Source organism: Suncus etruscus, chromosome 7 (assembly GCF_024139225.1).
Source record: "Suncus etruscus isolate mSunEtr1 chromosome 7, mSunEtr1.pri.cur, whole genome shotgun sequence".
Lineage (NCBI taxonomy): Eukaryota > Metazoa > Chordata > Mammalia > Eulipotyphla > Soricidae > Suncus > Suncus etruscus.
This window is the reverse complement of record NC_064854.1, coordinates 27,490,856-27,518,442: the sequence shown is the minus strand read 5'-3', so window position 1 is coordinate 27,518,442 and position 27,587 is coordinate 27,490,856. Positions and strand designations below refer to the sequence as shown.

Below are 27,587 nucleotides of genomic sequence, written 5' to 3'. Positions count from 1 at the left end.
CAAGCAGCTCTTTACTGTGTACCTTTCACTTTATGGGTGTGGTGGAGTAGGGTGTGGTTGGGGTGAGCAATGGATGGACAAGGCATGCAAAGCCATCCAACCCCAACTATTCAGTCATGACCTTTTCCATCAAAACAGGGTCAAGGTAAAGGAATGCAAAATGTTCCACTGTTTAACATTTTATAGTCAGCCTTCCACAGAGCTCCAGTATTGTTCCTTCAGATAGTATACTTATAGGTTGATCTTTATTAAAGGTTGCAATGCATGGAAAGCAATATAACTGGTACCGTACTGAAATACAGCACAAGAAAGCCTCAGCTGAGAAAATACGTTTACTCTTGTCTTCAACCTGGAACTACCCCCAGGAGGGTGGGGGAGTATACATCTAGTAGTACTTGGGAGATACTCCCAACTCAGTGTTTGAAGATCACTCATAGTGGTGCTTGGGTAACTGTGTGGGCCTAGGGATCAAATCCGGGCCTCCTACATGCAAAACATGTGCTCCAGCCCATTTAGCTCTTTCTCTAGCACCCCCAGCCATGTTTTACATTTCAACTTTAATACATATTCCCTAAATTTCAATTTTATGCTATTCCCAAATACACACAATTCTATTACTTGCTTTATTCAAACACACACTTTTCTGTTGGTTCATTGTTCTCCTATTGGAGGTTAATAACCATATCACCCCAAAATGAAATGTTGCATTTCTTTTTTTTTTTTTTTTTTTTTTTTGGTTTTTGGGCCACACCCAGCGGTGCTCAGGGGTTACTCCTGGCTGTCTGCTCAGAAATAGCTCCTGGCAGGCACTGGGGACCAGATGGAACACCGGGATTCGAACCAACCACCTTAGGTCCTGGATCAGCTGCTTGCAAGGCAAACACCGCTGTGCTATATCTCCAGGCCCAAAATGTTGAATTTCTAATCCTCCTTATCTCTAAAGATGGTTTTGTTTGAAATCCAGATCTGGAAAGGATTGACACTCAGTTGTGTCCCTAAAAGATGGTGTCTTCATGAGGAGGAGGAGCAACAGAAGGAAAAATGGCAAAGTTGCTGAGGGTGGACAGCTAGAAACAGAGGCAAGGAAGAGACAAAGAGGAGCTAAACTGTGTCATGGAAGGAGCTTGTCCCCACAGAGTCCATAATCACAAACTTCCAGCTTTTAAGACTAGGTGGGAAAACACTATTGTCTGATGCCACTTGGACTAGCACTTGGTTACCCCACCCTAGGAGATGAATGCTCTGCTAAACCATTCTTGCTAGGGAAGTAGAGTAACTCTTCTCATTTCCACTTGGTAAAAAATATAGGAAAACATGGGAAGAAAGACACACTTATATGAAATTGTTTATTTTCTAAAAAATAATTCCTAAGTAGTTTCAAGAATTAGTGAATGAGTGAAAACTCTTGAGTTTTAAAAGACTTTTATTCTATAATTAGGCTTTCCCAAAATGCTAGCAGAAGGCCCCATACCTGTACCAGGTTGTAAATGCATTCAATGGAATTCTTCTTCACATCCGGGTCTGGACTGCTCAGCAGTCTGATAAGTGGCTCCAATCCACCGCACTCAAATATTTGCACTTTGCCCATAAACTCGACAGACATGTTCGCTAGGCAAAGACTAGCAAACTCATGGATAACAATTTCTTCTGCATATCAAAAATAAATAACACAAGTATGCCAATTGCTTCTACAACCCATGCTCAAAAGCATGCCAAAGATCCAAAGCTCTGCTCAAGTCTTATCTTGGTTGTAGCCCACTTGGGTCTTAGAGATTTTAATGACAAGTAACCACAAATGATTTTCATAAATACATTATCTACAAGAAATATAATCAATTGTGGAAAAAAACAACCAGTTTCATGTTTGAAACATATGGCCAGGGAGAGAGAGTACAGAGGTGAAGGAATTTCCCCTGCACATGGCTGGTCCCAGTTTGATTCCTGGGACCCCACTGAGCATAGAGTAGCTCCCAAACCCCAAATAACAAATCAATAAAGAAAGTAGAGGATGTATAGTTACCTTCTGGAGCAAGCTGAGCAATGATAGAATTCATGATGTCTAATTCCCTCAGCAATTTTTTAACATCACCTACAAAAGAAGTACTAAATATTAGCCTTTTATGTATGATAATAATCACAATGACAGCTTCTGAAAAATGACCCTTATTCAATAGAATAAGGGTCATTTAGTGCTATTTTTAAATATTTAAATAACTGCACTTTATTTATTTATTTTGGCTTTTGGGTCACACCCAGCCTCGATCAGTAGGTACTCCTGACTTTGCTTTCAGAAATCACTCTTGGCAGGCACAGTGGACCATATGGGATGCCGGGATTTGAACTACCATCCATCCTGGATCGGCTGCTTGCAAGGCAAACACCCTACTGATGTGCTATCTTTTTGCCTTCCCCACCCGTGCTATTATTATCCAATTTTATAGATAAGGACATTGAGGCTCAAATTCTTCCAGAAATTAAATGATGGATTCAGATTTCCTTTCCACATCTGCCTGACCCAACTGACTCCAGTGTATGTTTCTTGACCACTGAGTTCTACTGCATTCTACAGCACAAGGAACAATGATCATCAGAGGTGCATGCCAGACCACCTCTCGGCAAGATCAAATCATTGAACCTGCACTAGTTAATTTTATAGTAATCATTCTTTGTTTTGTTGGGAAGGTATTTTTAAATTTTTTAAAGTTTGGCTGGGGATGGAGGGATTTGGCCATATCCTGTAGGTGTGTGGGTTGTTTAGGGCTTCTCATGGCTCTATTCAGAGCTCACTCCTGACAGATCTCAGGGGACATATGGAGTTTCAGTGTTCAAATCTGTATTAGCCATGTGCAAGACAAGCACCTTATCCTCAGAGCTATCTTTCTTTCTATCCTCTGTTTTATTTTATACAGAATACAAATAGGATTTATATTTCATTTTTCTAAATTAATATATCTTGTTTATTATTTATTTATGATTGACGACTGGGAAATATCAAAATTGCTTTAAGATAACTTTGTTTAAAGTTCATTTTGTAGGCCCCGGAGAGGTGGCACAGTAGTAGGGCATTTGCCTTGCATGAGGCAATCCATGATGAATTTTGGTACAATCTCTGGTGTCCCACATAATCTCCAGCCAGGAGCGATTTCTGAGTGCATAGCCAGGACTAACCCCTGAGCATCACCGGGTGTGGCCAAAAAAATAAAATAAAATAAGTTCATTTCATTAATGTTTGAAAATTAAATATACCTACGCCCCTGTTTATTTTTGCCATTATTAACTCCTCTCTCCTTTTTGGGGGGAATATCTCTTGGTAGACTGGAGGGGCCATATAGAATGCTTGATATCAAACCTGGGTGGGCTATGAGCAAGGCAAGTTCCCAGTTGCTGTATTATCACTCCAGCTCCCACACACAAACTTTTTTTTTTTTTGAGAAACAAGGCATAATTGCTCCTTTAGTTCTGCAATTTTCTTTCTTGGTCAATCTTCTTTGTCTGTCAGCCAAGATTAGCATTACCAGCATTTTGGAAAAGTTCATTTTGCAGCCTCAGAAGCAGATGGTCTCGCAATGAATTCTTCTTCATTCAGCAGTGGATATAGAGTACATGGCTTTCATTGGACACCTTCTCCTGTGGGATCCAGAGATGTAGCTGTTTCTGAATCTGTCAAAATCTCTAATTTCTCTGCTTCTGCTCAAAATGACTAAAACAGGGCCAGCAAAGTCCAGCCCAATCTATGTAAATTAATAACCTTGCAGTACAAACTAACCAAATTTCTGGCAAGAGTAGAGAACATCAATTTTCCATAAACTCATTCAGAATAAAAAGCATTACCTCTATAGCATGGGCCCCATCTCTTTGGTATAAAACTACGCTCTCTTCTATGGGCTGATGAATTCTACAGAGGTGCAAACAGTGGAAAAGTGTGTTGAGATTCTCTTTTCACACATGAGCATCCATCATAGATCACTGGCTGATTTTTGTGGGGCCCATGACCAACATTTATTTCCCTGGCTTCACAGAAATATTCCTAACCTGTCAGATCTCCAAGTACATCCTGCACTCAGTATCCCAGTCTTCCTTTTACTCCCAACACTTCTCTGTGCTCACCACGAGGCCAAGAAAGCTCCTGAGTTATGGATTCTTCATCTCACTGTAGCATCTGCTCCCATGTGGCCTAATCCCTTTGCTAGGTTCTTTTCTGTCCCTGGGTCATGATCCATCGATGCATGTGAAAAGCATTCACAGAGGCTTCTTGGTGCCAAATAAATTCTTGATATAATTAAGTCCAAATAGCAAGTGATGTTCAACACTGGACCTGATCTTTCTCCTCGGGCTTTTTCTTATGAATCAGTGTATGAACTGACTCTTGGTGGCACAGTTGACCAATTTGGCTTTTGACACCAGCTTGTTCGAAGAATCTTTTTCCTGAAGTTAAATCAGCAAAAGTCTGGGATGAGCTACTACTCTTCCATAGCACAATATTAACCTCTGTCCCCATCTTTCTTAGCAGAGAACACGCAGATGTTCAGAGAACTGAATGGAAACTCTGACTTGTGGTTCTAGTTGAACAGTGTGATATGGACAATTTTACATTGTTTTTCAGCTGCCAGCCCCTTCACTTCCTGGTTAACTTTCATGAACTCTGGTGTTGTTTTATTAGTCTCCTAAGTGATGCCTAAAAAATGACCATCCTGGGGCCCGGAGCGATAGCACAGCGGTGTTTGCCTTGCAAGCAGCCGATATAGAACCAAGGGTGGTTGGATCGAATCCTGGTGTCCCATATGGTCCCCCGTGCCTGCCAGGAGCTATTTCTGAGCAGACAGCCAGAAGTAACCCCTGAGCAACGCCGGGTGTGACCCAAAAACAAACAAAAAACAAAACAAAAAAAAACAAAAAAAAAAGACCATCCTGACAGTTCACTACGAGGACCCAAGGACAGCATGCTACCTAGGTCCTGCGGTGCTGGGAACACCCTGGGTCACCCTGGCAGTGCTCAAGGGAGTTCCAGGAGCATAAACAGTAATCCTCAAAGACTATCATGGTCATACCCATGATGTTCAGGGGACCAGGTAGTGTGGGGATCAAATCTGGTTTGACTACCTCCAGATCATGTGCCTTAACCCTTGTACTGTCCTTCTGGACCTTCATAAATCTTGATTTCATCGTAATAACCATCTAGGATATTCAAGCCCACACATACACTTTTCCTTGGAAGGCAAACTATTCAGATTGGCAGAAGCAATGTATGTCTCAGCTTCAAAGGTTATATTTCTCCCAACGATTCTGATGAATTCATTTTAGTGGGCTTCATTTAAAAAGGCAGTATCATATGGCATTATTGAACTAAATACAAACAACAGTCAAAGAGGACAGCAGTAGCACTTTGATTTTCTTTTTTACAAAAGTTTGGAAAAAGGAACTTAAATGTCTTGAGTGAGTCAGACTTGGTATAGAGGTGCATAGTTCAGTCACTCTGGCTATAGACAAAATAATAAAATTTAAGGAAGAAGGAAGGAAGAACGGGCTCATGGCTGCTAAGAAGGATGAGGCTCATCGCAAGTTTTAAAACATTTATTTTAAATGCCACCTGGAATTTTTGGGGGAGGCACTATTTGATTGGGTAATCTATTTTTTGTTTGTTTTTGTTTTGTTTTTTTCTTTTTTGCTTTTGGGGGCCACACCCTGTGACGATCAGGAGTTACTCCTGGCTATGCGCTTAGAAACCGCTCCTGACTTGGGGACCAGATGGGACACTGGGGATCCTGGACCAGCCGCGTGCAAGGCAAATGCCCTACTGCTGCCCCATTGCTCCTGCCCCAGGTGATCTGTTCTTGAATATATGTTAGCTCTGAGTCCACTACAAGAAGTAGGAGAAGATAAAAGTGTCCACAGAAAAATCTGTCTAGGAAGCCTGCCTGAAGCTGATGACCTAGGCTGCAGAAATGTATTTGCTGCTTCTGCATCCAAAAGCACAGCTGATGATGATGATGATGATGATGATGATGATGATGATGATGATGGATGAATGGATGGTGACTTTTTGGTTTTGAGGCCATGGGGAGCATATGTGGTACCAGGGCTTCAAACCAGCATGTGGCTAATACAATTTCATGCAAGGCCAATGCCTTACCGCCTGGCACCTAGGCGTTATTTGGGAGGGACTTTCTTAGGTCACACCCAGTGGTGCTCGGGGGTTAGTCCTGCAGGGCTCTGTGCTCAGGAATCGATCCTGGCAGGTTCAGGGGACCATATTGAATGCCAGGAATCTAACTCAGGTCAGTCCTGGGTAGGCCGCATGCAAGGCAAACGCCCTACCACTGTGTATCACTCTGGCCCCATAGACAATTTTTTTTAATATTAACTTTCCTGGAACAAAAATCAAAAGTTAAATCATTTTTCTTACTCTGTTGGCTCTTTTGTTTTTCTTTTTGGTGTATGTGTCACATCAGCTATGCTCAGGGCTTACCCTTGGTTCTGTGCTCAGGAATGACGCCTAGGGACCATATCGTGTCAGGGATGGAACCCAGGTTCTCTGTATACAAGGCAAGCACTTTACCTGCTGTACCATCTCTCCAGCCCCAGTATGTTGGCTCTATTAACAAAAAGGAATTTTCCAAGCTCTTGAAGAGGTCAGTATTTTATCTGTGTCAACTGAGAAGCCAAAGAGAAAATACAGCTCATTCCAATAATGGTTTTATTTTCTTCCCCCACCTGATTTATGCAATTCAAAGAAAGCTCTGGAAGTTCATTCATCAGTCTGGAGACCCAAGCACTCAGTGGAGAAGGTGAAGGCACAGAGAAGTACTGCCCCCTTGCCAAGCTGTGCGGTCTGCCTCTGGCACTGCCTAGAGCCTGGCCTAATGCTGGGCAGGGTGGTTTGCAAAGCCCAGTCACATCCAAATACAACAGCATTTCTTTTCTTCTTATTTTTTATTCCTTGCAGTTCCAGGGCTCACATCCAGAACCTTATACGTGCCAGGCAAGCACTTTGCCACTGAGCTACACATTGGCCCTTGCAAGAGAGATTGCTTCTTCCGATCTGGCTACTTTAGAAACTCAGGAAATTTTATTTTAAACCCTGCTCATAAAAATTTTGTGAACCAGTTAGAGAACTTCACAGGTTATAAACTCCTATTTGAAAGATGAGAAAATAGTTTGTAACTCAAGATATGTAAACGTTTACTAAATAAAACGAACACTAATAATTCAGAACAAAACTAAGCAAAGAAAGGTTCAAGGGATCTAAACATTACATGAGAAGAAACAATTTATATAATAAACTTTCTCTCCTTTCCAAACATGACAGGCTACCATGAGTCAAACAAAGGGCGAACTGAACTTAGTGGCCTCTGAACAGTAAGGATGTTGCCACTGGCTGTGACCTTGAGAGGCAGGAGCTTGCTCTAGCCCGCATGGCCTTTTGCTCACTAGCCACCTTACAGAATTCTGAGCAAAGTAATGAGATTTTTAAGGGTTTATTTCTAATTTTAAAATGAGGGCTTAGGACTGGATAGGTAAGACACTTGCCTTGCATGCAGACCACCAGTTTGATCCCTGTGCTCCTACCCCCACCATTGTCCAATCCTGAACAGAGACCTAGGAACAGCCCCTGAGGAGTGCTGTGGATCCAAACTCCCACCCACCCCCACCCCAACAGATGATAAAGTGAGAGCTTTATGTGCCGAAGAGGCACTTCAAACAAAGCACCTAATTCTGTGACATAAAAATCGGTGGGGTGTGTGTGTGTGTGTGTGTGTGTGTGTGAGAGAGAGAGAGAGAGAGAGAGAGAGAGAGAGAGAGAAGGAGAGAGAGAGAGAGTGAGAGAGAGAGAAGAGAGGGAGGAGAGAGAGGAGAGAGAAAGAGAGAGAGGAGACAAAGGGAGGAGAACATTTGAAATTTTGGGGTTATAAATATACTTTAGGCCATTGTTTTTGTTTTTGGGTCACACCCAGCAGCTCTCAGGGGTTCCTCCTGGCTCTATCTATGCTCAGAAATCGCTCCTGGCAGGATCGGGTGACCATAGGGGATGCTGGGATTCGAACCACTGTCCTACATGCGAGGCAAATGCCCTACCTCCATGCTATCTCTCCGGCCCCTAGGCCATTCTTGAAATCAATTCATGAAGACCTCACAAGGACCAATGATCGCTATTTGGTGGGGGGCTTCGCTGAGCCTCAGTTGTCTAGGATGAAAAGGGAATAAAACAACACAAACCCACTCTGTGATTTAATTCCAGCATGCAGGACTGGTAACCCTGCTAAAGGATTAATTCATGATCACGGTCAAGGCCTATGGTCTTCATCACTGCCCTCAGGGACCTCATCTGCCACCTGAAACACCAAGAGCTCCCTCCTGGTAGCCTCCACCAGTGCTGCCACATCAGCAACTTGGAGGGATCCAATCTACAGCCTCCCCCATATCCCATCACACATTCACACATCATACACAAATGTCACATACCCCATACATGTCACATACATCCATATATCCACCACAACACATATGTGACACACATGGCACATATACATGCACACACATTTGCACACACCACAAACATGTACACAGATAATAAAGGTGGCTGCCTTCAATGGCCTTCTTTTGGTCAAACTCGTATTTTTACTTTATCATGTTTCCTATGTATCTATACTCAAGGAAGCAGCAGGCCTGATAAAAAATCCTAAATCTGTTTTTGGCAAAATGTTGCTTGTAGCTTCAAAACTATAAAAATGTCAAAGCTTTTTACTTTGGGATTTATTTATATAAACTATATATGAAGTGGAAATTACATACAGAGCAGACAAATTATATACTGACTCAAAAAATAAACTATTTTAATTAAAAATCAATAATTGCTCTCCCAACTTTCAGTATGACTGGAATACATTGTACTATCAATTTCAAAATTTTTTTCATGAGTCTGTTCACATATTTTTATATTATAAATATCTCGTAAAACTCAAAATTAAACTTGTTACAGTATGCTTATTTAACTTTTCCTTAAAGTTATTTCAAATAATTTTTTAAAAAAATCCTTTCAATTTACATCTAAAGGAAAGATAAAATATATTATATGAAATGATATGATAACATTTTAGAATTCATACTTACTGTTAGAAGCCAGAATTCCGAATATCATGGTAGTATTTCTTCGAACAATTTTGTCATCATGAGTAAGCAGTTTAGTTAAGGGTTCAACAGCCCCCAGTTCAAGGAGGGTTGCTTTATTTTCTTCACCTGAAATCACAGTAAAATAAAATCATACATGGTGGCCAGAGAGATAGGACAGGGGTTAAGGCAATTGCCTTGCATGCAGCTAACCCCAGTTGGATCCTCTAAGCCCCACACTGTTACCACAGCACTTTGTGGAGTGACCCCCAAATACAGATCCAGAGTAATCTCATCAAGGAATATGACCCACTCCCTCAAATAAACAAATACAGAATAGTGTCATCCATGGGCATCCACCACACACTCTTGGTCATCTCTGTAAGTCATTGCAATTTCCTAGCATTTGCCTTTGGATTTCCCTTTGCTGCTACAGGTGGTAACAAACAACACTGGCTTCCTCTTATCATCCATCCAGGCCTTGGCTCACATTGCACCTGGCCTACAGGTCACCCAAGTCTTCCTTTCATTCTCCTTGTTTCCTTCGTGCTATCTCACCACTTTCTGCTTCCCTATACTTTAACTTCCCCTTAAGGCACACACCCTTTTCCCTCTATTTCGTCCTATCGCTGTGCCTTGCAAAAGGATCAGTCAGGCAGTGGATTGCATAACTTATAATTAATTGTAAAAATCAATGAAGTACATAATCTCCCTCCTGCTAATTCAAGTGTGTGATGGAATTTGTAGGGGGTTCACTTTATCACTTTAGAACCAGTGGGGTTAGAGGTCCTCTAATGGCATGAAGATGGGTGGGCCTGCATCCATCTTGGGGGTACGTTGGGGATCTTTGACGGTAGGAGGAAGGAAGGCAGCAAGGTCAGTGAAGGCCAGAGCAATCTATCCCTCCCCTGCTGAGTGGGTTCTCATCCTCCACATCCTGGAATACTTGAAGCTCTGATTCATTTCAGCTTTTCCATTTCACTGGACTCTGAATATTTCCGTTTCCCTTTGAAAACGAACTTGAGACTAGAATAAAGTCCATCTCTTTTTTTGCCTCAGCTACTGCACCAAATTATTTTGCACTTCAATATATAGGCTCATCTTCTGGAAAAGCAGTCATCCAAAGAAAAACTTGATTTTCCTTTAGACCATGTAATTGCCCTTGTAATCAAACTGGCTAAATTGGCCCCCTGTTAAGAATGTCCTCTCTTTCCCCCCACTCCAAATCACAAAATTAGCTGCTATGAATGTTTCACATTTTGTTTGTCAGCTCACTGAATGAAGGACAAGTTGGTTGCTTTTCAGTTTTGGCAATTAGAGCTAAAGCTGTTATAAGCAAAAAGATTTTTTTCTGTGCACATAAGTTTTCAAATCTTTGGGGCAAATACCAAGGAGGTATTGATGCATCATATGGTTAAATTGATTGTCAGTTTTCTAAGAAACTGCCGAATAGTCTCCCAGCGTAGCTCTACTCTCTGGATTCTACATCAGATAATGGGGATGAGTGAATTCCTGGTGCTTACATGCCTGTCAGCATTCGAAACTCTTGTCTTTCAATTGGTATTAGTGATTCTTTCAATTTCAAAATAGAATTCATCAGTGAAAACATTTTAACCTGGCTTTATAACCACACATTCAGTTTTTGTAATAGATACAGGGTTAGGCTTTTAGGGGTGTGTGTGTGTGTGTGTGTGTGTGTGTGTGTGTGTGTGTGTGTGTGTGTGTGTGTGTGTGTGTAGTGAACTTTGGGAATTTGTGTCTTGAAACAAGTTTCTACTAACTGCTTTAACTAAGTTGTAGAACTTATTAGAATTAAATCATTTGGAAGTCAAATAATCCTTATAATATGTGTAGGATCTACATAGTGACGCTCTTTCATACTGATATTGATCATTTGTCTTCTTTTTATTTAACTATCTGACAAATCATTTGTCCTTGTTTTAAAAAGGTAGTGATAAGGTTCTTTGATTATCTTTTTTTTTAATCCAGCTTTTTATTTTTATTTTATTTTATTTTTTATTTATTTGGTTTTTGGGTCACACCCAGCAGCACTCAGGAATTACTCCTGGCTCCACGCTCAGAAATCGCTCATGGCAGGCTCGGGGGACCATATGGGATGCCGGGGTTCGAACCAATGACCATCTGCATGAAAGGCAAACACCTAATCTCCATGCTATCTCTCCGGCCCCAGCTTTTTGTTTTTAACTTTGTTTTCTATTTTATTGATTTCTACTCTGGTAGATATTAGATTACTATTTCTAGTAACTGGTTTTAATTTGTTCATTTTCTAGTTTCTGAAGAGAAAGCGGAGTCCGTTGACTCGAGTCCTCCTTTTCTAAAAGACATTTGCATGCAATAAATTTCCCTACTAACTCATTCAGAGCAGCCTGAAGTATTTTATATGCTGTTTTCATTTTAAACTCTGACTTTCCATTTGAATTCTTCTTTCACTCATGGGTTATTTAGAAGTACATTATTAACTTTCTAACTATTTAATGATTTCCAAGTTCTTTGCAGTATTGATTTTTCATTTAATTCTATTGTGGTATAACATATTTTGTGTAATTGGAATTCTTTAAATTTATTGAAGCTTGCTTTCTTGCCCAGAGAATGTCTATTTTGATAAATGTCCTATACACACTTGAAAATAATGTATGCTCTTGCTGTTCTTGGAGCATTCTATAAATACCAATTAGGTTAAATGAATTTATATTGCTATCTAAACCTTTTATACCCTTATAGATTTCTATAAGTTCTTTATTTACCCTAAGAGGGGTATTTTAAAATTCCCAGATATGTAGCTGTGTATTTCTATTTTTTTAATATAATTTTTATTTTAATCATAGTGGCTTACATATCGTTCACAGTAATATTCCAGGTACATATTAACATTGAATCAGGGGAAATCCCATCACTGAATTGTCCTCCCTCCACCTCCGTTCCCATCCTGCCTCCCATATCCTCCACCCTCATCCTAGGGGCTGCTAGAACAAGTGGTCCCCTCTGTGTCTAGTTTATTACTTAATGGTCTTATAACTGTTTGGTCTTGGTACCTCCATTACTTCCCCCTCTAATTGGGAGGTGGGACTAGATAGTTCAAGTTATGTGGTTTTGTTTGAGGAAGAGAAAAGTAATAAAGTGGGGTAAAAATCAACTATGTCAACAATGGGCAGAGTCCTTCTCTAGAGGCTCTCATCCTCAGTTTGAGAGACGAAGGGGGAAAAAAGAAGGTGAAACACCACAACAGTTCAGAAAGAAGTATCAAATAAGATATCCAGTGAGCACTGCAGCAATAAAGATATGCACCACATAATTGCCATGGTCTTGAGATAAAAAACATGACAGACTGCAAAAAGGAAGAAGAGAAAAGAAGAAAGAAAAAGTAAATATATAAATAAAAAGTGGACAACTACTTCAATATCCACCCCAAAACAAAGAAATCGACAAAAACTAGATAAAAGAGAAAAAAAAGATTACTTTTTGCTTTTTGTCTCTTTTTATTCCCCCTCCTGCATAGCACAGTAAATATTGGGTTCATTCAAAAAGGGAATCCCCTTGGCCTAAGAGATACAGAGTTTCTCCACCCTTGGAACATATTGTCATGGGATTATCTATAGACTCCTTTCAAGTTCATTTTTAACCTGGCTTTATAACCACACATTCAGTTTTTGTAATAGATACAGGGTTAGGGCTTTTAGGTGTGTGTGTGTGTGTGTGTGTGTGTGTGTGTGTGTGTGTGTGTGTGTGTGTGTGTAGTGAACTTTGGGAATTTGTGTCTTGAAACAAGTTTCAATGAACTCATTTACTCTCCCCTTGGTGCTTTTGTGGTGTATGGAAGACTTCTGCTCCAATCTGAATAATAAAATCAGACCTCTATATCTAGAGATCTCAGTCTCTGCACAGGTCAACATGAGCCAGCTCTAATATGATAACCTGACAACGAGGAAATTGGGAACAAATGGACATAAGAACAGGTTATCCTACCTCACCAACTAATGATAAGACAAAATCAGAAGACTTGTCACACTTTGGGCTGTGCAAAAGCCAAGAACGTGATCTACAGATGACTGGCTGATAGAACCATGACCGGGCAGTATGTATTCTGGGACCAACAAGAAAGCCCTAGTCTAGGGTTTGTTCTACGACCTGCACAACAACCATGATCTCTAATTCCAGAGATCTGACTGAGGCAATTGCAACTGAATGGGTCTTCTGGAAACATAACAAAAGACGATATCCCAGACTCCATCCGAGGTTCAGCACAAGGGCCAAGACCACCAAACACAGAAGACAGATTAAAATGACCCTGAGGAAACAGAACTCCTAAATTCACAAAGAAGGATTTCTATTTTTATTTGCACTTCTAGCTTTGTATACTGTGAAAGTCTGACATAGAACATAGAAACATAGAATTTTTCAGTTGCTCTTAATTACTCAACCAAATCCCTTTATAATTCCTCCCAATATCCTTATAGCCAATATTCAATATTCCAATATCCTGATATGCCCCTTTCCTAATACTTCCATTGTTGCAATGTTGTGGGTGGTAGTGTCATATATGGGTGATAGCAGTACTCACATTCTTTTTTCTTTTATTTATTTATGTATTTATTTATTTATTTGCTTGTTTGCTTTTGGTTTAGAAGGCCACATCCAGTCATGCTCAGGGGTTGTTCCTTGCTCTGCACTCAGGAATCACTTCTGGCGGGTTCAGGGGAACCATATGAGATGTCTGAGATCAACCTCGGGGTTGGCTGTTTGCAAGGCAAGTGTCCTAGCCTGCTGTGCTTTATCGTACAAGCCCTTCACACTCTTGGTTATAGTGCCCACACACGTGTCCCTGGGTACTCACAGAGGCCATGCCCTATGTGGGGGGGGGGGCACAGCTGATAGTGCTCAGGGATTACTCCTGGCTCTGCACTCAGGGATCTTGCCTGAAGGGCTTGGGTGACAAAATGGGGTACCTGGGATCGAATCGAGGTTTGCAGCTTGCAAAGCAAAGACCATCCCTGCTGTACTATGGCTTCAGCCATAGAAAGCCGCCCTTTCTTTGTAACTTTTTTTCCATGCACTCACTAGGGCTTGCCATCCTTTAGCTATGGGGGCTTGCAGACATTCTGAGTGGTGAGCTCACCAGGGTTCATACAGCAGTCTGTGCTCAAAGCCTTGCAAAGGGCCAGCCAGTGCCTATGCACTCAAAGAACCTTTTTAAATATTTCCTCCACAAAATCACTCTTCTCTCTGTCTACTTTTATGCTATTAGAATAATAACTCTTGAATAGTACTCTTGAATAGTACTACCATAGGCTATCTTTTTCACCTTTTTTTTTATTCTACTTATCTGTCATTATATTCTATATATTACTCTAAGTTGGCCTAGACTTTAGCCTGGCTTTTTACCTAGTGTTAACACTCTTTCCACCTATTGATAAAGGCTTTTAGGTCACTTACAGTAAATTTTATTTTTGATAAAATTAGGTTTAAAAATCTACCATTTTATAGTTTTTGTAGCACATGGTCTGTTTATTATTTGTCTTTTTTTTCTTAATTTTTGCCTTCTTTTTATGATTTTCGTGGTTTTTATCCCCACAATTCTATTACCTTTGTTGACTTATTTAATAATATTCTTTAGTATTTTACTAGTTGTACTAGTGTCTGTAGTTGATCCTTAATTTATTATAGTCTACTTTCAAGGGCAGTATGCCACTTCACATATAATACAAGGGTTTGCAAGTTATACTTTCATTTTCTGCTTCCAAACTTTGTGCTCTTGCTATGGAATACTATATACTTCTGACTAAATAGATCAATAATACTTTTGCTCAAAATAACCAGTATACTTTATGAGATTTATATAATAAAATATTTCATCATTTCTAAAGTATTTTTATTTAGTATAAAAGTTGTGGGGGTTTTTTTTTCGGGTTTTTGGGTCACACCCGGCAGCTCAGGGGTTACTCCTGGCTCTATGCTCAGAAATTGCTCCTGGCAGGCTCGGGGTACCATATGGGATGCTGGATTCGAACCACCGACCTTCTGCATGCAAGGCAAACGCTTTACCCCCATGCTATCTCTCCGGCCCCGGTTTTTTTCTTATTTAGGTTTTTGAGTCATACCTAGTGGTGCTCAAGAGTTACTCTTAGTCCTGAGTTCAAGAATCACTTCTGACAGGCTCTGGGGGTCATATGAGATGATTGGGAACCCCCATGTTGGCCCTGTGCAATTGCTATTGCACCCTACCCTATGCTATTGCTCTGGCCTGAAAGTTGTAATTTTTTAAAACAAACAAACAAAAAAGTTCACATCCAAAAATCTTCAGAGGGTCGAGGCTACTCCCCTGAAACCAGTGGTATTTAGGCCCATGGTACACTAGATCATATTGGGGGTCACTGAATCATATCTGGTAGAGTTTCTGGGATTATGAGGTGGCAGGGATGAAACTCACGGACTTGGATGTGCGGACATATGCTCTGACACTTGAACGATTTCTCTGGCCCATCTAGTGTTTGTCCTTGATTCCAGGAAAAAGTAATCCTGCATAGCTCACGATAAGAGGAGGAAATGGTACTGTGCTTCCTCAAAGGCGGTATACTAATATAAGTTATTTGGAATTTGTGCATCGCAAATGCCCTTTTTCTCCTACTTATTTATTTTGCATTTAGTTCTATCAGTATCAACTCATAGAAATGTATTTGCTATTTCAGGTTATAATCCAATACTGCTTATTTTGTTGCTCAAATTGTTCTAACTATAGGGAGTTCCTGTGACATTGGCAATCTGTAAAACTATAATAAAATTTTAGTTACTCAGTCACTAAAATTATTCCTTGCGGGACTTAGTTAGGCACGTGGAGGGAGAGCTATTACTTTGCAATGTACCTTAGTGACAGTTTGGATGTCTAAAAGAATTGACAGAAAGTTGGCTAAAACATAGAGAGGGAAGTACTCAAGACAAGAGTACATATTTTAAAGAATTAATGACTAGAAAGATAAACTGAAAAAATTCCAAACCTTTTAGAGCAAATCTATAAATGGCTTCACATGCTTTAGCCAAAATTTCCTCTTCTGGAGAATTAAGCATTAACACCACTGTTGCAGCTTTCTTGACTTCAATTGTTATTGGATCAAACTACAATGCAAAGAGAAAAATGTAAGACTTGAGCATTTAAAATCATTCACATTTGACTTTTTTTTTTTTTTTTTTTTTTTTTTTTTTTTTTGGTTTTTGGGTCACACCCGGCAGTGCTCAGGGATTACTCCTGGCTGTCTGCTCAGAAATAGCTCCTGGCAGGCACAGGGGACCATATGGGACACCGGGATTCGAACCAACCACCTTTGGTCCTGGATCGGCTGCTTGCAAGGCAAACGCCGCTGTGCTATCTCTCCGGGCCCCACATTTGACTTTTTAAAATCATAAAAAATGAATGGCATTTTGAAAGCTAAAGATAATTTAATCTTATGAAAATGATGTGATCACTGCTCACCAAGTGCATTATAAATTTTCATTTAAAAACTGTCACTGACAGTTTTCAACCTTGGTGTCTTTGGAACCCTTAAGGTATGGTAGGAAGAGTGAAGGGTGATGCAATGAACAGATCTAGTTTGTCAGCTTTGCCATGTGCAATTCAATGAGTTACATAAGCAGGTTTAATTTCAGTTTCCTTTTCTGTACAGTATGAATAACAATACCTATTGCAAAGGATTAAGGAGAGGATCAGAAACCACTTATATCAAGCACTTCCATCTGGCATGTAATAGGTTTTAATTAAATAACATATAGCACTATAATACATAAGAATTACATGTATATCACATATAAAATAATTTTGTGATACATAAGAAGTATATGTATATTACATATAAATTATATATGTGTTATACATAGAATATGTGTCAATATGTAAGACTCTTTGAATAACTATATATGTTAGATATCCTGACAGCTTCATTAATTAATATCTCCTTTTTTATCCCAAAAGGTAAATAAACAAAATTTATTCATCATAAAATAAAAAGCAAAGTATAATCACTTCAGATATCAATGTAGCAAAGGGGGGGTGTCCGGTGATAGATTAGCAGCTTAACCAATTGTTACAAGTGTGAAGCTGTGAATTAAGCATCCAGGGTACTAAATAGTCGCATTGAGATTGATCCTGTTGGATTCTGTTGATTGTGGCTGGCAGTTTTGCTGCCTGAGATTCCCTGGAGCTACCAGTGATTTCCAACCATCCCATAACCAAGTGTTTACCATTTTGCAACTAAAGAGTGCACCTCATCCCCACCCCAGTAGCATAACAACTGAAAAGATGTGCAATCCCAGTGGTCAGGAGTGTCAGTTCTATAAACAGAATATGTGTGACCCCCTAAAAATGCAGGCACCACAATCAAGCATGTATGTGATCCTGATAATATCTCCTTTTTAACCACTACACTTTTGTTGTTTTGTTTTGGGACTACATCAAGCAGTGTTAAGAATTTACTATGGCTTTACACTCAGAGATCACTTCTGGTGGTACTCAGGGACCATATAAAATACTGGGGATCAAATTCAGGTCAGTCGCATATAAGACAAACTTCCTACCAATTTGTACTATTGCACTGGCCCCTCAATTATACTTTTTCTGGTAAAAAGAGGAAATGCACATGTGAAACAATGAAAAAAATCAATAGAAGTACTAGGGGTTAGGGCATATGTGGGACCCCAGTTGAATCATCAAAACTATGTAACTCCCAGAGCACTGTCAGGTATAGCCCAGTGGTCTCAGCATTGTTGGGGTGACCCTGATTCAAGGCATCTCAGGACACAAACAGCTCTACATTCTCAGCCTCTCTCATTAAACTATCTGGAACCAGTTAGCTAAGTATCCCCAAAATCACCACTGCTTAGTACCCCCTCTCTCCCAACATATACAAACATACTCAAAAAATAAGTAAACAACACATAAAATATAAGGCTGGATGGAACCAGAGTGAAAGCATAACAGTAGGATGTTTTCGTTTGCCTTACACGCAGCCAATGCTGGAAGGACCCCAATTAAATTCCTGGTATCCCATATGGTTCCCCGAACCTGCCAGGAGTAATTTCTGATTGCAGATCCAGGAGTAACTAACTCCAGAACATCGCCAGGTATGAACCTCCCCTTACACCCCCCCAAAAGAGAAACGAAAAAAAAATATAAGGCTGGATAAAGTCTGTTTCTGGGGAAATGATTATAATATAAGAAAAAATTATAGGACTCTAAGCAGGTCATGAATACTATTATAAAACCTGGGGAACTCATTCATATATGGCTTATAAGGATAATACAACTCATGACTCCTATGCAGGGTTTTCTTTGGTCAGGGAGAAAACAAATACTCTCAGTACAGAGGTAAAGATTATTCTAAATAAGGTAACATCATTTGTAGGGTTAGAAAAGAGAAGACAGAGAAATGAACCATGACCTCCCACTGGAGTGAAAATGACAGTAGGGCTAAATTTAGAACAGGCTTATTATTCAACAGGCCTGCTGCTTGTAACATCTAATTTAGAAGGGATCTAAGTCACCAAGGTCACATTGCTCATTCTCAAGTCTTAGACTCAGGGTTTTCTCCTGACTCTGTGCCAGGGATTATTCCTGACAGAACTTGGGGTGGAGGGAAGTATATGAAATGCTAGGTATTGAACCCCGGTCAGCAGCATGCAAGGTACAAGTACCTTATCACTGTTTTGTATTTCCAGCCTCTCAGACTCCCAATTTTGGGGAGATAAGTATTCAGGAAAAGTCTATCTTATACATTAAGCCTGTAGGTTTCTAGGACATGATTCTGGGAGAGAAGATGACATCCAAAGGGCACATCAGACGTACAAAGGAGGAAAGCACATGTAGTACACAGTCAGTCACAGAAACATGAGGGAGGTCTTCTGAAAGTACTTGGGGACTGACATTCAAAAATCATCTTTTTTTAAATTAAATTTATTTTTTTTAGATACTGGGTTTACAGAGTTGTTCAGAATACAGTTATTTCTGGTATTCAATATTCCATCACCAATGAAACAATCCTTCCACCCTGGTCCTCCATTTCCCAGCCTCTCTGAAACCTGCCCCTTCCTTGGCAGATAGGAATAAATTTCTTAATATGTTGTGTATTCCTAATGGGAAATCAGAATTAAAATTATGGGGGTGTTTTGCGGCCACATAAGTCCACAAAAGCTTTTTCCTGTTGAGAAAAAGAAATAAATATATTTGAATATATATTTATATATTTGTAAATATATATATTCCAGGTCAGCTCCCAAATGTCCTCAATTGGGTTACTTATAGGTCTCACTGACCACAAGGTTCACTGACCACATTTTATGATTTTTTATCTGAAAACTGGATTGTCTCCCTTAGATGTCTTTCAGATATAAAAATGCCAGGATATTATGAAATACAAAAGCATATGACAAACAAAATGAGGAAGAGAAAATTTATTTTAGTTGGACTAAAGTGAATGACAAATGTTCTATGGGGTGGTAGAATTTTGGATATGATATGAAGGATGGAAAAAATGGCATCAACTGAGACGAGATGAAGGATGTTTAAAAGGGGAAAGTAATTCCAAAATGGTTAAGTGGAAAGAGATATTTTATTCATAGTGGATGAAATAGGAACAAGACTAAATAGAAATACATAAGGGGAAGCAGAAATAATGAATAACAAGGAGGTCTCAACAAATTACCTTGAACCCACTCTTTAATCAACTCTTTATAGAGAGTAAACAACAGAATTCAGAAGGAAAAGTTTGTGACCCTAAAAATTTAAGTCTAGCTATGTCATCATTCATGTGAGGAAAATTATTATTTGATCTTTTATAAAAACAACAAATACATCAATATATATCCAAGCAAATCATTTTGCATCTCATCCGGTAAACATTATGTAGGGCAAGACAAAAAAATATCTAGTTCTACAGTCCAGCACCAGCCAGACATAAAAGGGGTCTGCCCCTTTAATAAGACCCTAATCGTGATTGGCTGGTTCAATCTATACCCACCACCCACCAATCGGGGAAGGCTTGATGTGGAAAACTGTTGGCAGTTAAAAGAGACAGTTGAAGGAGCAATCGGATTGAACTGTTTCTATCCTTGGCTGTGGCTTTTCTCCCTGTTTTGGATGGACCTTTGGCTACCTTTGGATGTATCATTTTGGCTTACATTCTATACCTATTCCTTTCACCTGGCTCTCAATCTGACCTTACCCTCGTCCCAAAACACCTCTCTCCTCCCTCATTCTCTCTCTCCTGGCTTACAGGCTTGTCATAGGCCCCTGGGCTTCCTTTATTAAAAAAAAAAAAAAAGACAGACAGACAGATTTGTTAGAGTCTTGCCTGCAAGGCCCTGTGGACACCAGCAGCAAGGGCCCAGCTCCAGCAGTTTAACTCTGAGAGTGGTGGATAGATAACAATATTTAGAAACTGTGGCTGGAGTGATGGTAGAGCATTTGCCTTGCAGGCAGCTGAACCAGAATAGACCCAGGTTCAATCCTCGGCATCCCATATGGTCCCCAGAGCCTGTTAGGAGCGACTTCTGAGCACAGAGCCAGGAGTAATCCCTGAGCATTGCCGGGTGTGTCCCCAAAACAAAACAAAACCAAAATACGATTTAGAAACTGAATGATAGTGCTATGAGTCCTAATATAATATTAAGAAATGATTCCTAAATGATGGCTTTAAAAATAGTTAATAATGATTTGCAATCAACATACTAGATTTTTTTCAACAACAACAGAAAAAAAAGCACAAACAAACAGGTAATTAAACTAAAAAATTAGCTCAAAGGATTAGAGCACATGCTTTGTGCAAGTCTCTGAGTCTGTCCCCAACACTGCATGGACAGTGACCATTGTCAGGTGTGGCCTTGGTGGTCTCTCCACTTTCAGAGCTTATAGTCATTTTTGAGTCAGACCTCTATTTTGGGGGTAAATGTTCAATAGGTATTTTTGTTTGTTTCTTGTTTTGTTTTTTGAAACACATCCAGTGGTGTTGAGGGATTACTCCTGGCTTTGCACTCAATAATTACTCCTGGCAGGCATAGAAATGCCGGGGATCAAGCCCAGGTCAGTTATACACAATGCAAATGCCCTACCCACTGTAGTATCTCTCCAGCAACTCAATAGTTTTGTTTGTTTGTTTTTGTAATAGCGTCATTTCCCTTTAATGTGCGTAACAATCGCAGAACTGCCTGGATTCCAGGAGAACTGCTCAGAGCCGTTGGCTCCTCAGGCTGGTGGGCAGGCAGGGGAAATCCACATGGCGCCCTCCCTAGCCCGTTGGAGTGTGGTGGGAGCTTGTGTGCACGAAGAATCGAGATGAGACATGATGAGGATGAAGGAGGAGGTAGGCGAGCGCTGCCACCATTAATGGTTTCTAGAACTGCTGGGTCGGCATTTGGCACAAGCACAGCTAGACGCTCTCCTTGCTGGCGTGTACTATGAGATGGTAAACCTGGGCCTGCACATTGGGCTCCAGACGCAGCAAGCAGCCAATCTGAGTGGTCTTGGTATGGATGATCCCAGCTCCCACAAAGTTGGCAGGATTGAGATCCACCTCTATGAGGAGTGTGGAACCAATCCCAATAATCTTGACTTTGGTGATCTCTTCCTGTCCATTGGGTGCATGGCCTTGAAGATGTTCTGCACTCTGGCTGGGGGCTGCTCAACTACTTCCAGCGCTGAAAAAAGTCCTGAGAGGCCATTTCTGTGGGCTGGAAGAACTTGAGTGTAATTGGCAGCTTAATGGACATATTCTGCAACCTGAATTGGATGTTGAGGAAAGGTGCCTCCGTGAAGTCAGAGAGACACTCGATGTTCATCATCTACTGCACCTGTGCACCCCCATTTACTGTGGAGTTCAGGGGTTTGGTCTGCAGGCTCAGGTTGACCTGAGCTTGTCGGAGCACAGCAGCGTGGGGGTGAAATTCAGGAACTGCGTGGAAATCTTTTCCCGTAGAAGATGAACATGCAGCCTAAGTTCTGCCGAAATGCTGACTTCAGGCCAACTGTTGCAATTGGTTCTCAAATAACACGCTTAATCTGGCAAAGTTGTCTTTAAAGCCAGTGGAGCAACGGTGGGCAAGTCCATGAACAGTCCACCAACAACCCTCCCATCGTTAAGGGTGGAGGGGTGGCACCAGCAGGGGCAGGAAGGACATGGAGACCCAGGAGGCCTGTGGATCTCGGGTCCCCAGCAATCAAGTTGCTGAATTCCCCCCAGGATGTAGCTCCCCAATTGGCCAGGTTCTTTTGGCACGCTCAGGACCTTCAGGGCCTCGAACAATGTCTTTGCCACGTAGCCCTGCACGTTGTCGTGGTTGATGATGATCTGGATCACACAGTATCACACCTCCTTACTCACATAGTCATCTGCAATGCAGATGAGGTTGAGGATGGTGTCCACGTACTACGCGTAGTACATGGCGTACTTCTCGGCCAGGATGGCCACCTTTAGCCACGATCAACTCCCTGATGGAGTAGTCGGATGCTTCCAGATAGCTGAACATCTCGGCCACTATCTGCTGCGCAGTTGCTGTGGTTGCACATTCCATAGAGAAGGTCCACGGTCTGCTGCTGCATGCTCACATCCACTTTCCTTTTTTGTTTTGTTTTGGGGTCACACCCTGCGGCGCTCTGGGGATACTCTTGACTCTGCAATCAGAAATCGCTCCTGGCAGGCACAGGTGGACCATATGGGATGCTGGGATTCTAACCACCATCTGTCCTAAATCAGCTGCATGCAAGGCAAACGCCCTACTGCTGTGCTATCTCTCCAGCCCCACGTCCACTCTGTCTTGAGGGTGTTGATGGCAGTAACCACACGTATCTTGATGTCCTCTTGGGAGAACTCAGAGCTGGCCAGCGTGCACAATGCTCTCCAGTGCCAGGTGGTGCAGGTTGGTCTCTCAGTGCTGCAGGAACCAGCTGCAGGCCCAGCTGGTTGTAGGAATGCACCAGAAGGTTGGACTCCCTGTTGTGGTGGATGATGAGGCTGTTGGCCTCGAAGAGCACCGTGTTTCTGGCATTCGAGTGCTGCACCTTCTTGGACTTGGGCAGCTCCTGCACTTTGAGGATAGTCTCCAGGCACTCGGTCAGGTGGCCACGCACTGCTGGCTCTTCTGGCAGGGGATACAACTGCAGCAGTGGCAGCAATGTCATTTGAGAGCCAGGGCGCGGGCATGAAGTAGTAGTAGTCCTGGAGGTTGATGGAGGCCAAAGTCATAATCCTGCTCAACCTGGAGACAGCCAGACACACAAGCGGAATTCCTCAGGGTCGTCCTGCACAGTGGTGATGAGGCTGGTGGCAGTGGTCACCATACCCAGGTGCTGGTCGTTGAATGTACCATATTCGAGGTCCAGTCTCCCATGGGCACCTGGTCGGGAGACTTGAGGTAGAGGAGCAGCAAGCACAGGATAGCACTCTGCTTCATGCTATCCCCACTACCAGGATTTTGGGGATCTCCCTAGCAAAGGCAGATCAGCTTGAGTTGGAGTTCACCAGCACCAAGATGACAAGATAGCCAATCTGCTTCTCCATGTATTGGGTTGGAGCTGAGCAGGTTGATGGCCTCCCTGCATCCCAATCCAATGTCGTGGCCTAGCCGGAAGATGAAAAGCAGTTTGCAGACATCTTGCTGTAGCCATTCAGGACCTTTCCCCCTTTAAATTTGGATATGATGTTTGCCAGCTCCTTGTTTATTCTCTTAATTTTTGCCTCTACTTTTACAGCTGCAACTGTCGGAGATGAAAACCGCCAGGACCCACATTCTGTCCCCCTTGGACACCGCCTGCATCTTGGGACCAGAGGGTTCTCAGAGAGTGGGTTGGGCTGGAAGGGCACGGGGGGTGGTGTGGCACTTGGCCATCACCACTGCCCAGGAGCTGCCTCTGCCCCAGTGGCTGCTGCGAATTTTGTTTTTTAATTATAGTAGTAGTAATAGTTTGGGTATTCATAATAAGTTCGTTCATTGTTCATTCTTTCCTTCCTTTCTTTTGTTCTCTAAATTTCTCTGTAACAATCTTTATTGCACCATTTTTCTTGACTTAGAAGTTTAATATACCAGTTACTTAATTGCTCAAGCCAAAAATTTATAAAAAAAAATTTTTAAGTACTTTCTCACATTTCCAAGTCCAATCCATTAGCAAATTCTGCTGGTTCTACTTATAACCCATGTCATCAGCTTAGCCTTGACTCTCCCCAATAGTTACCACCTGGTCTTAGATGCCTATATAACCAGTACTCCTATGGATTTTAACTGCCAGTCTGCAGGTGTTAAAACAGTTGAAAACCACTGTACTAGATCATTAATCCTATTATTGCATTATTATTAACACTATCAATAGTCTCCAAATTGATCTGCCAATTTTCACTCTCCTTCCATATTGTGCAAAAATAATTCTTTAAAATTATGAACCATATATTACTATTTCTTCACCTCAGATTTTTGAGTGATGTTTTATTTAACAACATTTTGTTACAGCTGTGGGAAGAGAGTTCCCAGTTATTATCTACAATCCTATGGCCTTTTTAGCTCCTACTAAAGCTAGGAGAATCATGACCTTGGATCACCTTATCAAGAAAGACTGTGTCTTCTGCACCCTAGCTGTCCCTCACTCAGATGTTCCTTCTGTTTTAGCACTTTCATCGTAGATATCTAATTGAAAGTCACAATTTCTCAAGATGATACCACAGTATGTGGAGGTATGGCTGTGTGTGTTCTTCACAGAATAACTAGCATTCAGGGGAGCAAGGTCTACAGAAAGGACTTTCATCGACATAAAAACCACTCTGGAGTCTTGCCTCAGCTTCTGATGATCACAAAGAGAAGGTAGCGAGGGGGTGGGGTGGGTGAGGCTTCTCTGGAAGCTGTCAGAGGAGAAGGAACAGCAAACTTGCAGTGAGAATAGAAATTTGGTTTGACATTTGTTTCCCTGACATAGCCTACAGCATTATAGTAATTTTTTTTATTAAAGAGGGCGCTGAGACTAAAATGACAGCTACCACAGAATGCCACCCGACAAAATAAATAAGACTGCACTGTAATTACATATCCCATCTGCTTTCCTATGAGGGGGTCAGAGTCAACCCCAACAAGCTGGTTATGAAATGATGGTTTCATGTTCCCTACAAAATCAAAGCTGAGTGAACATTCTTTACACAAATAATCACAGAAGGTGTAGGCATTGGAGCTAAGCACAGTTGAACTGCATGTTAAGCACAGCAGATTCAAAAATGTTATGTCTATGTAGTGTACTTTTTTCTTTTTCTTTTTTTTTTTTTTTTGGTTTTAGGGCCACATCCGGTGATGCTTAGGGGTTACTCCTGTCTATGCACTCAGAAGTCGCTCCTGACTTGGAGGACCATATGGGATGCCCAGGGATTGAACCGTGGTCTGTCCTAGGCTAGCGCTGGCAAGGCAGACACCTTACCTTATGTGCCACCACGCAGGCCCCCTTTTTTCCTTTTTGGTCTTTGGGTCACACCCGGCAGCACTCAGGAGTTACTCCTGGCTCTACACTCAGAAATCACTACTGGCAGGCTTAGGGACCATATGGGATGCCAGGATTCAAACAACCATGTTTCTGCATGCAAGGCAAATGTCCTACCTCCATGCTATCTCTCTGGCCCCTGTAGTGTACCTCTAAGAAAATAGGCTGCATAGACAGCACTGTCCAGTAGGAGGGAGTAAGGATCGAAAGGTTTGGATCCTGCACTGTCCACAGGAGGTTTTTGAGCACTCAAAGTGCAACTAACTGGACTGAGAAGCTATCACCATATTCTTAATTGTGAATCTTTTTTTTTTTGGAGGGGGGGTCACACCCAGCAGCGCTCAAATGTTACTCTTGGCTCTATGCTCAGAAATTGCTCCTGGCAGGCTCGGGGGACCATATGGGATGCTGGGATTTGAACCACCGTTCTTCTGCATGCAAGGCAAATGCCCTACCTCCATGTTGTCTCTCCAGCCTATTAATTGTGTGATTTTTTTTTTATTATCCATCTAAATCAAATAACTCTATGTGGCTGGTTGTTATGATATTAAACACTGCAGGTATAAGGGAACACAAACATGATATTGAACTCAACTGAAATCAAATAAAAATATTTAAATCATGACAGTTAAATGATTTAAAAAAAATAAAGCATAGCAAATGAAATGTTTTTGTTTCTGTATTTGGGATGGAGGTTGACCACACATGGCCATGTTTGGAGGTTATTTTAAAGTCTCTGTAGGGTCATTCCTAGAGGCAATTGAAAACAATGCAGTGCTAGAGAAAAAAAACCAAGTTCATCCTAGACCAACATATCTTTCCAGCTCCACAATGGTCAATGGTATTTCTTTTTTCCCCATTTTAGAAACACATCTGATAGTACTCAGTGTTTACTTCTGGGAGTTGCTCAGGGGATCATATAGGATACCTAGGATTAAACTTGGTTGGCCCCATGAAAGGCAAACACCTTACTTACTGTGCTATCTCTGCAGTCCCTGTCATTTCTGATTTCTACTAGAAAGTTTTTACTTCAGCAGTGATCTCAGATATTAATAAACATAGAAAATGAGAGGCAGAGAAAACAGAAGGAACAGAATATCACCCTTGTATAAACTTGCAGAAGAGTGGAACTAGAGTGCAGTTTAAATTCACCTAAAACTGTAAGTGTAGAAATGCAAACAGCTACATTGAGTTTGAGCTTTCTTTACAACCTGTATCCAAAGAGCGAACATTTAGGTAAACAAGTTGGTGATAACTATGCGATTTTGTATGTCTGTATTACTTATGAATTTGCATGTGTTGTATTTATTTTATTTCTCTGTACTAGGAGGAAGACAGAGGGGGAACTATGTCTCTAAGACTTTAGTTCAGAAAAAAAGTTGAGGGTAATGCCAGAAATAATGCCAAGGGGCTCAGGTGGAGTTCTTAGGTTGACAAAGAGCCAGTCTGAGAAAATCAAGTTGCAGAAGATATGCCATTCTGTGAAAGAACTGACCTTGGCTGCAAGGTGAGAAGGAAGTTTTGCCCTGTGCCTTGCTCTGATGTTCTCCTTACCAGGCTAACTCCCTAAGGCATTAAGCTATGGAAATATGTCTTTCACATGACTGTTCATGTGAATTGAACATTAAGTTGACCTTAATCAATGAGATTCTGGAGCTGGGTTACAGTTTGTTGTGAGTATAAATACTGTGGATTTATCCACCCACGCTCATTTGCCTCTGAAATATTAAGAGACTAAAGTGTTTGTAATTTGAGGATCTGACCACAAATCATGGCACCCTTGCACAGTAGAGGTGTCTGGTCTTCTTCTGTCCATATCTTGCTTCTTTGGACAGGTCCTGTAAACTTCTAGCATGCTGTAAAGAATGATGAAGACCATCTTCAAAGTCGCCATGAATAATCCTGACATTTGCTAAGTTCTTATCTCATGCCAGACTCTGTTCGAAGCCTCTTATGTTTCTCTAACCATGTTTCATTT

At 41.2% G+C, this 27,587-nt stretch overlaps 1 protein-coding gene and 1 pseudogene across 1 annotated transcript in view; both read right to left on the bottom strand.

Moving 5' to 3' along the window:
* The window catches only part of ARMC3 (armadillo repeat containing 3), a 78,709-nt gene extending 58,436 nt beyond the window's left edge, over positions 1 to 20,273 (bottom strand). Inside the window, exons 1-5 of the mRNA XM_049777535.1 lie at positions 20,124 to 20,273; positions 16,116 to 16,233; positions 9,109 to 9,234; positions 2,021 to 2,089; positions 1,472 to 1,647 (exon numbers count right to left, since the gene is read on the bottom strand). Coding sequence (XP_049633492.1) covers positions 1,472 to 1,647; positions 2,021 to 2,089; positions 9,109 to 9,234; positions 16,116 to 16,233; positions 20,124 to 20,273 — 639 coding nt within the window. The remainder of the gene's footprint in view (positions 1 to 1,471; positions 1,648 to 2,020; positions 2,090 to 9,108; positions 9,235 to 16,115; positions 16,234 to 20,123) is intronic.
* A 1,221-nt stretch (positions 20,274 to 21,494) lies between these two features.
* On the bottom strand, positions 21,495 to 23,913 carry LOC126014211 (AP-2 complex subunit alpha-2-like; annotated as a pseudogene).
* Positions 23,914 to 27,587: the final 3,674 nt, after the last annotated feature.